The sequence below is a fragment of the Trematomus bernacchii genome, unplaced genomic scaffold, assembly GCF_902827165.1.
Source record: "Trematomus bernacchii unplaced genomic scaffold, fTreBer1.1, whole genome shotgun sequence".
Classification (NCBI taxonomy): Eukaryota; Metazoa; Chordata; class Actinopteri; order Perciformes; family Nototheniidae; genus Trematomus; species Trematomus bernacchii.
Genome location: NW_022987611.1, coordinates 3,255,279 through 3,269,714, shown reverse-complemented (window position 1 = coordinate 3,269,714; position 14,436 = coordinate 3,255,279). Strand labels below are relative to the sequence as shown.

The 14,436-nt window shown below is 42.9% G+C and overlaps 1 protein-coding gene across 1 annotated transcript in view; it reads left to right on the top strand.

Annotated features, from left to right (window-relative positions):
• Positions 1-10,283, top strand: part of LOC117483607 (ras-related protein Rab-37-like) — a 50,455-nt gene extending 40,172 nt beyond the window's left edge. Inside the window, exon 9 of the mRNA XM_034131982.1 lies at positions 9,367-10,283. Within this exon, the coding sequence (XP_033987873.1) occupies positions 9,367-9,472 (106 nt within the window). The 3' untranslated portion in view covers positions 9,473-10,283. The remainder of the gene's footprint in view (positions 1-9,366) is intronic.
• Positions 10,284-14,436: the final 4,153 nt, after the last annotated feature.

Sequence of the window (14,436 nt, the reverse complement as noted above, 5' to 3'; positions counted from 1 at the left end):
GATGTCCTTGTCCTTTTTCCTTTTCGTCATTTCAAGCGATAAAAACTCTCGATCTTCTCTCGAATTATAATTTTCTTTGACGCGTTCCCTCAAATGACGCCAAGACGCACCCCTGGCGGAAACGCTGCTTCTTATACAGGTACATATTATACAATATAGCGTCAAACGCTGAATAAAGAACATCAAGCTATGTGCTGTATCAGAAACAGTGCACAACGTGTTTTGGAAGTAATATGGTCTGTGTTTACATTAGCAAGCATCGCTAACACTCAGCTAACGCTGTACTGGAGAGTGTTGTGTTCAAAATTCCAGGAAAGACAGACGACTGCTAAGTTTAACTATTTATTATGAGAGAGCAATAGATATATATTCACTTGACCAAGTACTCCGTCACGTCATAGAAATCACAGACAGCAAAGCTGTAATCTGTCAGTCTTTTTCCGGACAAGAGCCTCGAACCTCGTGTGTGCATACATTTTTATTACACAGGGCGTTGCCCGTACATTTATGATTGGTCAAGACTAGCTGAAGAGATACCATGGTTTAGACTTGGTTCTCTTTGTTAGTTGCGGAGACTTAGAAAAAAGTATCTTGGCAACACAACCTTCCAATCAGCATTCGGCCAGCCTGTGGAAGTCCCTCCCTACTCTGGCGCCATCATACGTAATTTGTTTTTTCTGAAGCTTTCTGCAGATATAGTGGAATCTTCAAAATGCTGCTTCCTAGCTGTGTGTGGGAGCGAAGCTCCCATACAACTCAAGGCCGGAGTGATGTCCTGTTTATGAATAACTCTTTGTATTCTTTCAGTGTCTGCACCTGACCTTGCTACTCTGTAAATGTTTTCTATATTAATTGTAGACCTCCTAATTGCCAGTGCAGCTTCAGAATCTTAATACTTGGACTGTGCCAACAAAATAAAACTCCAACATCTTTAGGTGAACTAAATCACATATTTCAATAGCTCTGAATTTCTGACAAGCATCTGTGTTATTCTTAAATCAAATCCTTGAAATCCTATTTAAAATATAAATATAATAACGAACTACTCACGTTTCTGGTAAAGAAACACACTAATGTTATGGATTCAATAACAACTAGAATCATGATACTGTCAAAGTGAATGATTTCCTGGTGATACTGCTTCTACCTGTCAGTGCTTAAATATTATCAAGCTACAAGCTATCTAATGAATACAGAATTCCAACATACAAATGTCTTTCTATTATGAATTTAAATTGCCCTTGTGAAACTAGTCTTGTGTTAATTTCTATCCCCATAATGACCTAAACAATAAAGTCTATGGCTTTTACTTCTAATTATTTACCAGGCTAGAGACAGGATGTTGTCTAAATTAAATTATGTCTCATTACATTACTATGTTTTAGCTTAACTTAACTGTAATATGTTCTTTCTACATTTCAAACCCCACTTACTCTAATATCTGTTAAAATATCCACATTACAAAATGGTTTCATTATCACAGGTCAACTTCTTTGGTATTCCCATTCTGGACATACATCTCTCACAGAAGCCCCTTGGCCACTACTTCTGCATCTGCGTTACCCGTTATAATTCAATTAATATTTAGAAACATGTCAACATTCATCAAACAGTGTCTTATAGACATGGAGCAGGTTCATTCTAAAACTGTCAATCAATGGTCAGATTGAACATTCGAGTTGGGGCGGCAGGTTTCTTTCAATCCCTAAATGAAAAATGTAGATTGTGAATTTTACAGCCATGTTGATATAATACATTATACACACACTCCCCCTTTTTACACATGAACTCATGTGTAACAAAATCCTGTATGGGAAGAAAACCTTCAGGTAATCATTGATTATAAGAACATACCAAACATTATTCACACATTTACATCCATTATTTTCCCACGGTAAACACTCCAGTGAAAATAAGTGTTTCCCTCCATCTTTCAGTCCTAAAAGAAACAGAATCTTCAGATTTTAGTTTGAGCTTCACATTTTGCAAACCGCCACCTCCTGTGGGAGTAAAATATCATCAAGTAGATTAGAAACGGGTCACATGTGCAGTTTTCCAATTTTGTGGAATTTTAGGAAACCTCTCGTTTCCCACACAGAGCCCCAGAATAACGTGTTAGTCCAAAAACATGCATGGTTAGTTATTGTTTTAGAATCATGCAGTTACACTGATCACATGCCGGCATACATTCACACTCACACTGTCTAGTTGTAAAGTCAAGTTTGGTCAGGTACACCCCAGAGTCAGTCATTGACAGCGCTTTTCTCAAGTCACACTGTCAGTCAGGGTCAAAGGCCATTTGGTCTCAGTCTTTTTGGCCATGTGTCATGCTCTGCAGAGACTTTGATATTTCACCATAGGCAGCTATTCTTTGTCTACAAAAATCTGTCATATATGGAGCGCCATCATTTATTAATTCACGATTACAACTATAATTTTCAAGATATCTCTAACTTTTCCTGAAATTTGGTAGCCAACATTTTCACTTCCTTATAGTACTACTACTGCAGTTTATTAACGCCTAATCTATATTAAAATGTCTAATAGATCTATTTCAGAAACTTGTGCACATCATTATTTTCTTGAGTCAAAACATTAATAGGATCTGCGAAGCTCTGCCATGTATTTCATAATTCATTATATTAATTTATCTTCAATTCTGGTCTACTTAAAGAAAAATGTTTAACCTCCCTAACAGTGTGTGGAACCTTGGGTGTCCGAACATGTAACAATTACTCCTTCCTTTATCAAGGATTTAAAAACAGAAGTAATTTCATCAATGGTTTGCAGTTGAATTTAGGAGTTTTCACTATGGCAGGTATATTTTTATAAATAACTTCTCTAAATTTCAGGTCATCACTGATTAAATGGATGTCCATTAGGACATCTCATTTGCCACAGAATCAGCCCTTGCAAAAACAGGGCTGGAATACAGCAAATGGAGCGAAATGAGGCATGGCTAAAATGCATGATCTGTTTGGTATTTTGAAAAAAAGACTTCACAGACATGTTTTATATAGGTATGGCCCTACAATATATTATTCAAATATAGCATGATAGGTCCACTTTAATTTATCATTAATCTCTCTTTCTTATGTGCCACACCCTGTTGCAGTGGCGGCTGGTGGAAAATATTTTAGGTGGGGCTGTGGAAATGGTGATCAAACAATACTAGGGGGTTCCGGGGGGATGCTCCCCCGGTAAAGATTTTTGAGAAAAGACCCCCTAAATTATGACTTCTGGTGATGTTAGAGGGGGGGGGGAAGGACAATTTGAGGCTTAAAAATATGAGAAGACTACGGTGGCCCGGAAGTGCAAGACACCACAGCATTTCATAAAACACCACAGCATTTCAGAAAACACCACAGCATTTCAGAAAACTCAACAGCATTTCAGAAAACACCACAGCATTTCAGAAAACACCACAGCATTTCAGAAAACACAACAGCATTTCAGAAAACACTACAGCATTTCAGAAAACACCACAGCATTTCAGAAAACTCAACAGCATTTCAGAAAACACCACAGCATTTCAGAAAACACTACAGCATTTCAGAAAACACCACAGCATTTCAGAAAACCCTACAGCATTTCACAAAACGCCGCAGCATTTCACAAAACGCCGCAGCATTTCAGAAAACACAACAGCATTTCAGAAAACACCACAGCATTTCACATTGGACGGAAAGGGTATTCCTTTAGGGAGAACACTTCTTGTTTGTGATTGGACAGAGCCAGCCAGAGAAGCACTGCTGTGATTGGTTGTTTTTGCTGCCAGTCAAGAAATGACGCTTCGAGATCGGTCAGCACCCGACAGCGCAACATGTCATATACAGTCTATGGTCCCAACACATCAACCGTTAGCTGTTAGCACACACTCAGAGCTCACAGCTCCTCATATCTGTTCAGAAACTGGACAAAAGTTAAACAACTACAAACCACAGACTGTCTATGTCATGGCGAATACAGTCGCTGCTTTATTTATGTCTGTATGACGCTGTTGTGAGTGTGGACGGAGCAGCTACAGGTTAGTTTAGCCTGATGGATCCGCCCCCTCTCCAGCACGTCTTGTTTGAATGACAGGAGTAAACACTGACAGCTGCGGTGAAACTCGAGCGATTAGAGCGATGCGAAAAAAACATGAATTAATGCTTTATTAATTCATGGTTTTTAAGGGGCTTATCTCCATGTAAATACTATGGTAGACTACCCAATATTCGCATCGCTCTAATCGCTCGAGTTTCACGGCGGCTGTCAGCTGTGTTTGCTCCTGTCATTCAAACAAGACGCGCTGGAGAGGGGGCGGGGCGTATCTCCATGTAAATCCTATGGGAGATACCAACTACAACAAAATGAACATATTGACCGTGATTTAATTGTAATACACGTTTCAAAGTGATGCCGAAGTAACTACATACTGATACCGGTTAGTAAAAAACATGAATTAATGCTTTGACAAGTCTGCAGACAAGACGGCAGGCGAAAAGCTTTTCAAATGCGTGTTTTCTGAATGGAATCGAATCCATCAGGCTAAACTAACCTGTAGCTGCTCCGTCCACACTCACAACAACGTCATACAGACATAAATAAAGCAGCGACTGTATTCGCCATGACATAGACAGTCTGTGGTTTGTTCATGTTTAACTTTTGTCCAGTTTCTGAACAGATATGAGGAGCTGTGAGCTCTGAGTGTGTGCTAACAGCTAACGGTTGATGTGTTGGGACCATAGGGTTGGGACATGTTGCGCTGTCGGGTGCTGACCAATCACGAAGCGTCATTTCTTGACTGGCAGCAAAAACAACCAATCACAGCAGTGCTTCTCTGGCTGGCTCTGTCCAATCACAAACAAGAAGTGTTCTCCCTAAAGGAATACCCTTTCCGTCCAATGTGAAATGCTGTGGTGTTTTCTGAAATGCTGTTGTGTTTTCTGAAATGCTGTTGTGTTTTGTGAAATGCTGTTGTGTTTTCTGAAATGCTGCGGCGTTTTCTGAAATGCTGTTGTGTTTTGTGAAATGCTGTTGTGTTTTGTGAAATGCTGTTGTGTTTTCTGAAATGCTGTTGTGTTTTCTGAAATGCTGTTGTGTTTTCTGAAATGCTGTTGTGTTTTCTGAAATGCTGCGGCGTTTTGTGAAATGCTGTTGTGTTTTCTGAAATGCTGCGGCGTTTTGTGAAATGCTGTGGTGTTTTCTGAAATGCTGTTGTGTTTTCTGAAATGCTGTTGTGTTTTGTGAAATGCTGTTGTGTTTTGTGAAATGCTGTTGTGTTTTCTGAAATGCTGTTGTGTTTTCTGAAATGCTGTTGCGTTTTCTGAAATGCTGTTGCGTTTTCTGAAATGCTGCGGTGTTTTCTGAAATGCTGTTGTGTTTTCTGAAATGCTGTGGTGTTTTGTGAAATGCTGTGGTGTCTTGCACTTCCGGGCCACCGTAGAAGACTGATCAATACCTCCATAACTTCAGTGTGGTTAGCTATGAAACTTCCAAACACCTTGTCCTGGACATAGTTTCTACAGCATAAACTGTGCAACAGTACAGTAGGCCCACACAAACTGCAGAACACCGGGGCTTTGGGAACACTCAAAATTACTTAAAATGATTTAATTCCCATTTAACCTGTTAAGGGGCTTTTTTCCCCCGTTTTTTTTCTCACGAAACTGTGTCTCAGGGCTTCTTAAAATGTAATAAACTATTCATGTGTCCTACTCAGAGGAAACGCAGCTAACTGATGATATGAACCATGTTTACCGAAACAAAACACAAGTCTCACAAGAAGCGTCTAAATGAGCCCTGAGCGAAAAAATGCTAACACACTCTAGGTATAAATCAATCGATATACTTATCGGATATGCACAAACAAGCTTATGCTAACAAGCTGAGATTCCACAGATTCTAGAAATATAAGTATCATCACTGAGCGATCAGAACTCGCGACAGGAGAAGCAAATACAGACATCACACAACGTAGCTTTAGGTAGCAAAACACGGAGATATGCTCACCTTTTGCAGAATAACAATTCTGATCAAAAACGAGAAAAACGCAGCTGAAGGTTAATCCATAGGTTAATCCAATGTGTCTGTCACTTTGAAAAAATGATTGATGAACCATAATTCAATTTTTATGTCAAAAACTTAGTTTTCATTAGCTGCTAATGGTAGCTTCCAGAGTGTATGACAGCTTCCTGTTTTGTCTCCTTGGATACGAGTCCAAACAACTCACAGACTGCACCGGGCGCTGACGTAGGAGCCCTGTGACCATCAGACTTGACGACGCTGATTGGCTGAAATTATGTTTCGGCGGCATAGTTTAAAGATAGCAACAGTTGGCTTCTGCTGCACTTGCTGCACTCTATAGGGGGTAATGATACACGGGCAAGGCCAGGCAGGAAACATGTGACTTATCAGTAACTTTAGACATCGTAACACAATTTTAAACGAGATTTTATTGTAGATTATACATTTTACTGATACCAATTATATAATATTTACCTTGTTTATTAAAAATAAAAATAAAAATAAAAAATATATTTTTTAACACTAGAACCGCCAGAGGTTTTTGTATACCTAAGACCGCCACCTGGGTCAAATTGACCCGCTATTAGAATGCATTGATTTTCAAGGTAAAATGTTCTTTTATTGAACAGTGAGTTTTGATCGCACAGGGATGAAACGTATACCAATAGAATCTGTGGACTCTCAGCTTTTCATAGGGCTCGACATTATAAATGGCCCGCTGGCCCGGAACCATTATTTAGACACCCCGGCCAGCATAACGTACTTTCAACTCGCCCCACAGCTGTTTGCTGCGGAGCGCAGCGCGAGCAGTCTCCCGTGAGCCGGAGCGCACTCCTTCACTACAGACTGTCTCTATCTCTCTCTCTCTATCTATAACTATCTATCAATATATTTATCCATCTATCTCTCTCTCTCTCTCTCAATCTATCTCTCAATCTATAAGGAACCGCAGTAGACAAAAGGCGTTGCTATAGCAACACGTCATGTTTATATGAAAAGGGGTGGGGTCAATATGACCCGCTGGGCGGAAATAGGTATAAATGGCAATTTTTTTGGCGATTTCTTCAATCTGACTTCATATTGACCATTTTTAACAACATAGGGTGCTACATAACACACTTTCAGGAAAAGTCACGGACTGGGAGACTTTAATATTTTATTGAAAAAAAGTTACATACAATAAAAAACAGCTCTGGGTCAAATTGACCCGATTGGCGATTCTAGTGTTAAATATATATATATATATATTTTTTATGCCCCTATGGGCCGGCCGCCACTGCCCTGTTGTATACGTTCTTTGTCCTTTTCACTCTGACTTCTCCATTTTACAAAACCTCTCCTTATTTCACACTTTCTTATCTATTTTTTCTGTTCTCAATAAAAGTATTGGTCATTTAGCAACAAAATGCTAAATTTGCTGTTCTTTTAATCAAACAGCGTCAAAAGTCTTGGTCTTTTTTGCATTCAAATACTATATTTTCTGCCCTAAGTTGTCCCTGCCACCATCTTTAGGATATTATAAGTAAGTTCATAGGAAGGAATGAGACAATCAAGGAGTTGTCACTGTCTTAACGTAATCACCCTTTTAAACCTATGCCGTCTCTGACGGGGCTTTCTCAGAAAGTCTTCACTTTAAATATCTTACTTTAAATCCAATTACTGTACTTGCCCTATTCTTCGTTTTCTTCAAAGCACAGCCTCCACTCTGGAGCCTTTCACAGCACCCCTGATGCTTTTAATGCCCCTGGCACGCCCCAACGTCCCTGACGTTTTTCAAACACAGCCTCCACACGGCGGTGGAGCTTTTCACGGCACCCCTGATGCTTTTAGTGCCCCTGGCACGTCCCAACGTCCCTGACGTTTTAGTACCCCTGGCACTTTAGTGTCCCTGACACTTTGCTGCATGCACATTTACAAGAAATATATCCTTTGCTCCCCCACAACAAACAGCCAACTATATATTTTTACTTTACCTCCTCTTTTCATCCCCCGACACTCACAGTTTTAACAGTCCTATCTCTACCTATGCAGAATGTTGGCAGTAAACAACAGGCTTCTGCTCACCTTTGATTTTGGCCCTGTGAGTATTGATAGGAATCCGGAGGAGGTCTCCGCCGTCATTCAGTCCCTCGGACTCGAAGTCGGGAGTTCCCAATCGTCTTTTTGGAATCACGTCGTGCGTCACCATTTTGTTGTGTTCAAAATTCCAGGAAAGACAGACGACTTCTAAGTTTAACTATTTATTATGAGAGAGCAAAAGATATATATTCACTTGGCCAAGGACTCCGTCACGTCATAGAAATCACAGACTGCAAAGCGGTAATCTGTCAGTCTTTTTCCGGACAAGAGCCTCGAACCTCGTGCGTGCATACATTTTTATTACACAGGGCGTTGCCCGTACATTTATGATTGGTCAAGACTAGCTGAAGAGATACCATGGTTTAGACTTGGTTTTCTTTGTTAGTTGCGCAGACTTAGAAAAAAGTATCTTGGCAACACGATCCTCCAATCAGCATTCGGCCAGCCTGTGGAAGTCCCTCCCTACTCTGGCGCCATCATACGTAATTTGTTTTTTCTGAAGCTTTCTGCAGATATAGTGGAATCTTCATAATGCTGCTTCCTAGCTGTGTGTGGGAGCGAAGCTCAAGGCCGGAGTGATGTCCTGTTTATGAATAACTCTTTGTATTCTTTCAGTGTCTGCACCTGACCTTGCTACTCTGTATTGCAGGCTAAAGATGTCTATTTATTCCAAAGTCACAGCCACATAAATGAGCACAATAAGCTTATAATGTAATGATAAGAATCAGTCTTCCTAATGTTATATAAAAATAGCCTCCACAAGAGAGTATGTGTAAAAAAGCCGGATATAAAAGGTACTCACCTTGTGGTAAACCCGCAAGAGAGAAAGCGTTTGAGCTCCATACTGTTTCAGAAATAATGCTTGATGTGGTTTGGAACAATATCATTGGAATAATATGGCGTTTAATCACGGGAGCGTTTAGCTGAGTTTCTGCTGGTAGACAGCCTTCTCTTCACAGAGCTCACTGCTTGCATGCGGATGCTCCAAAGGGGCGTGGCCAGCAGCTCCAAAGGGGCGTGGCCAGCAGCAGCTCGGTTACATTTAAAGGGCCAGAATCAGCACTTTAGTAACAGGGCTGAGATAGAGGGGTATGAGGCATGCTACAATGGGGGATCTGTTTGGTATTTTGAGCAAAACACTTCAAAGACATGTATAGTTTTGTATAGTTATGGCCCTATAATATATTGTTCAAATATAGTATAATGTGGGATCTTTAATGCATTGTATCCCATTAATTAATCCACATTCTGTTATTGATGTGTGGTTCTGTTATGCAGGGAGCTGAAGCACCGGGCTGTCCAACATCCCAATGAACCCAAGTTCCAGATCCATGAGTACATTGAAGCTCAGAAGGAGAAGTCCGGCTGCTGCAGCTACATCTGAGTCTCTCTGCTTCTGAGTGGGAGGAAGCCCCATGAACTAACTGAAGCTCCTAGAATATTCTGCTGCCATCCTTTCACAAGATAAACCCAGCTACACTCACTTAGCCCATGGTTTGCTTTAGCCGAGAGCTTTTTACCCCAGGAACATGTTCAAACTTTGCCTGACTTAGCATACTCAGCCATAACCACACTCCAACTGAAAACAAATCCGATTTAAATAAATTTTCTTATTTAACTAATTACATCATTAATGCTTTTTTGAACACAGTTTTTTTGTGTTTGCCTTACATAGAACTCAGAGTAAAAGTTTTTTTACCTAATTTAATGTATCATAAAAAGTGTGTTACAAGACACCACTCTGCCAAAGTGCAAGAAAGCTTCAGGCAGTTTCATAAACCCACACACTTCTGGCAAAGGCCAGAGGAGCACACAGTCTTTGGCAGATCAGCCTTGAAAAATGTACAATTGTACAACCTTGTGTATTATGCAATCTACAGACAGACACACAAAGGCCATAGATGCAGTTCAAAGACATCCCCTTGGACAAAGCCCTGTCTGTTAATGACGTACATTCTGTTTTGATGACGTGACAGTCAGCTGTTGAACGCTGGCTGTGAGGAGAAACGCTCAGGGACCACGATGCAGGAAGCTAACATGCTCTGAGCCAGAAGAGTAAGAGCAGCAACTGCTTCTCAACATGCAGAGGAACCCAAATGTTCTGGTCTCCTGAAACATGTCCCTTGCAGAAGATTGCTGCATAGGACCATAACCTGGATCTCCAGTTTTGCCTAATAAATGTACATTACATCACATTGTGTTTATATATTGTGAGTGAGTGAGACGACAATTGACAATGTCTTGTAAAATGTTGGCCGCATTACTTACCTTCCTGTGTGTGTGTGTGTGTGTGTGTGTGTGTGTGTGTGTGTGTGTGTGTGTGTGTGTGTGTGTGTGAGACAGAGAGAGAGGGAGAGAGATATATATATATATATATATATATATATATATATATATATATATATATAGATAGATATACAGTAAATATAATTTGTGTATTTTGCTTTTATGGCTTGATGAAGGACTCTAAAGCTCAGCTGCTGGGTTGCATGTACGAAATGTGTGCGCAGTACCTCCAGAACATATGGAACTGTTTATATTTGTATCAAGAAAAAAAACTATACGGTAATAATAATATATAAGTAATAACAAATATTTAGCGTTTTTCTTTTTTTTAAGTTGAACAATGAGGGTTAACTTTAGTTTTGGAATACAACATCTAACATATAGGTCTTCATCAACATATTAAAGCTGCATTATTGGACAGATTCCTTGTCCGTCCATCATTGCTTCTTGGGCAGAAATACTACACTGGTGTCAGCAGAATTTCACATTTTCAGGCAGAAAATCAAACAGAACTATGAGCCTGCTTGAAGTAGCTAAAATACTTTTACATTAATAATGCAAAAATATTCATTTGTGCAGCTTTAAGAAACTCTGATGTCTGAACAACAAGGTTCAAGGTTCTTTATTTGTCATACGAACATAGCTACAGTGTAGTTATGACGATGAAAATCTTAGGTCACAGGCTTCTCCAACAGTGCAAAACAATAACACAGATAAACAGAAAATATAGTGCAAGTAAATAGTAAATACAAAAAGAAAAATTGTTTAAAAAAGTGAAATAGTGCAATAAGAGTCTATATGCAAGTTATTGGGATACGATATATTAGGTAAATAGATAAATAATTTATAACTAGCAGCCAGATGAATATTATGGATGTAAAAACCGCGACATGAGAAAAGGCTGACCTGCCGTCAAATCCCTCATGGCAGGACGAGATGGCTGCTGCATACACCTTTACCGTAGAATGAGCAAGCCCTCTGTCCACCAATAACTTTAAGAAGGAAAAAATAGAGCCCAACTCACAAGATAGGGGCTCTATTCTCCGCTCCTCACACCATCGCGGGAATCCCAGCCACTCCGGCCTGTAACAGGCTGTGGTGGATCCAGCTCTAGCTGCCTGGATAGACTGAATAACGCTGTCAGACAATCCACCCTGTCTCAGCCTGTCCCTCTCAGGAGCCAAGCCTGAAGAGGACGGCCCAGAGTGGGTAACGCCCCGATTGCACCTGCCTCTTGAGAACTGGGGGATTACCCAGGGCTGGCCCACCTTCATCTGTGTCATCTCTGAGTACCACGGAGCCCCGACGCGATCCGGTGCTACTAGGATGACTGCCAGACGTTCTCGCCTCACTCCAGGAGAGGGAGAATGAGAGGGAGAATGAGAATGAGACGCAGTGGTGGAAAGGCGTATAGCAGCTTCCTTGGCCATGGCTCGTGTGCAAACGCGTCCACACCCAAGGGTGGGTTGTCGCTCAGGGCCATGGAGAACCACAGGGCACAGTGGCTGTTGCGCCGGCTGGCGAACAGATCCACTTCCGCTCTCCCGAACTGGGCCCAGATCTGCTTCACCACCTCCGAGTGAAGTGTCCATTCACCTGGCAGGGGGCCGCCCCTTGACATGAGGTCGGCCCCCCTGTTCTCCAGTCCCGGGATATGGAGGGCTATCAGAGATAACACCACCTCTGAAGCCCATAACCACAGCCTCTCTGCTGTGGCCAACAAATCAAATCAAATCAAATCAGGTTTTATTTATATAGCACATTTAAAAGCGATTTTTGGTCGAGCCAAAGTGCTGTACATGTAATAAAAACACATTACTACAACAAGGCGGCGGAGCGGACTCCGCCCTGCCTGTTGATATAAGCCACTGTGGTGCTGTTGTCGCTCCTGACCATTACATGTCTCCCTTGAATAAGGGGCATGAAATGCTGAAGGACCAACACTACTGCCCGTAGCTCTAGGAGGTTGCTGTGTCGAGACTCTGTTAGAGCCCAGCGCCCACCTATAGCCCTCTTCAGGCAGGTCCCTCCCCATCCTGTTCTGGATGCGTCTGTGAACACTGTGATGTAGGAGGTCACCCGTCCCAGTGGAGACCCCCTCCGGAGGTGATCCGGGGACCCCCAAAACCGGAGGTTGCCCTCCACTGAGGGAGGGATGGTCACCAGCCGCCATTTGTGCCTCTTGGGATCCAAACGCAGGCTGGAGAACCACCTCTGCAGGCGGCGCATATGTAGTAACCCCAGCGGGACCACCATGTGAGCAGCCGCCATGAGACCCAGAGTCTGCATGACAGTTAAAGCTGTCACTGTCGCCCCCTGTCGCAGCCTGTGCACCACCCTGAGAAGGGACGCACGTCTGCTCTCTGACAGGGTGGCACGCAGCGCATCTGCATCGAGCACCACTCCCAAATACAACGCCTGTTGGTGAGGTATGGGGGTGCTCTTTTTCCAATTGATCGCAAAGCCTAATTTGGTTAGGTGTGTGATCAATCGTGCTGTGCAAAACATTGCCTGTTCCCGGGACCCAGCCATGACTATGAGGTCGTCTAGGTAAAAGAAAGCTCTCATGCCGTGGGCGCGCAGCGGTTGAAGCGCTGTGGCCACACATTTGCTGAATGTGCGTGGGGATAGGGAATAACCGAACGGCAGCCTGTTGTACTCGTAGGCTATCCCCTGGAAGGCAAAACGCAGATACTTTCTGTGCTCTGGAGCAATTTCTACATGAAAGTACGCGTCTTTCTGGTCGATGGTGGTGAACCAATCGCCTGGCTGCACAAGCCCCAGTAACTGTTTCATAGTTAACATGTGGAATTTCCTGCAGGAAATGTGGCGATTCAGGCCGCGGAGATCTAGAATAGGTCTGAATTCCCCTGTCTTCCTGAGAACCAGGAAGTACATGGAATAAAGACCCTTTTCTCTGTGCTGAGGGTGCACAACAGACACAGCCTGCTTCTGCACCAGAGCCTGAATCTCTGCTGAGAGGAAACCCATCTCCTCCTGGGAGGACAGATTTACCTCTCGCATGCCCATAAAAGGAGGTGGGACGCGGCAAAACTGGAGTGAATAGCCCCGTTTCAGCGTCCTGTCCATCCAGCTTATTAGTACACAGCTGAGTTTCGATTCCCCATAACATTGTGTTTATGGACAAGCCCTCAGCTGTGGGGCTGCAGCTATGAAGCTGTGATACTCTCTGGTGACCCGTTCCGCCGCAAAACTCCCCGTGAATGGAAGATTTGCCCATGGAGGGTCGACGCAGAAAGGGCCGATTATTTACTAAGGTACCTGAACGCACCGCCTCATGCTCTCCTCCGCCTCACACCATAATGCTGTTTTCACCACTACGGTAAACAGCATTAATTGGAGTCTTTATAGGCGTAGTGTGTTTTTACTAAGGTCCCTGAATGCACCGCCACGCGCTCTTGTGTGAGTGCGGACTCCGCCATAATGCAGCCTTTACCACTACGGTAAACTGCATTAACTGGAGTCTTTGCTCTAGGCGTAGTGTGTTCTCTGACAGCAATACGCCGGCCATAATGTCCCTATACCCGCATAGCGCTTTCCTTTAAATAGCACTCCCTGCGGTTCATCCCTCTCATCTGCGCATGCCCACTAGCCACCTCCTTTACAGGAGCTACAGTTGGGGCAGCGAATGGGGAATTTGTACGGTTAACATTGTGTGTAAGTGTAGCATTTGTGGAAACAAAAGACACTTAGATTTGGATACAGATCAACCTCATTCTTATTAGAAAACGTAGTGATCTGTGCATTATACAGGGAGGAGGCGGGATTCGCCCTCTCGTCCCGGGCGGAGAGATTTTCTCCCCCCGCCAGTCAGATCCGTGAAGACGGGCAGCCCGTCCCCGTGAGTACCCCGGTTCCACGGGGTGGGCCGAAGAGGTGGAGGGTACCGCGGGCACGGGATCTCCGTGCCGGCACCTCTCCCTTTGTCTCAACATTTTTCCCACACACACACACATCACTCTGGAACTAGAGTTTACAAACGTAAACCACCGTTCTCCTGCGGAGGTCCCTGAATGCACCGCGGCCACTCTTTTACGAGGT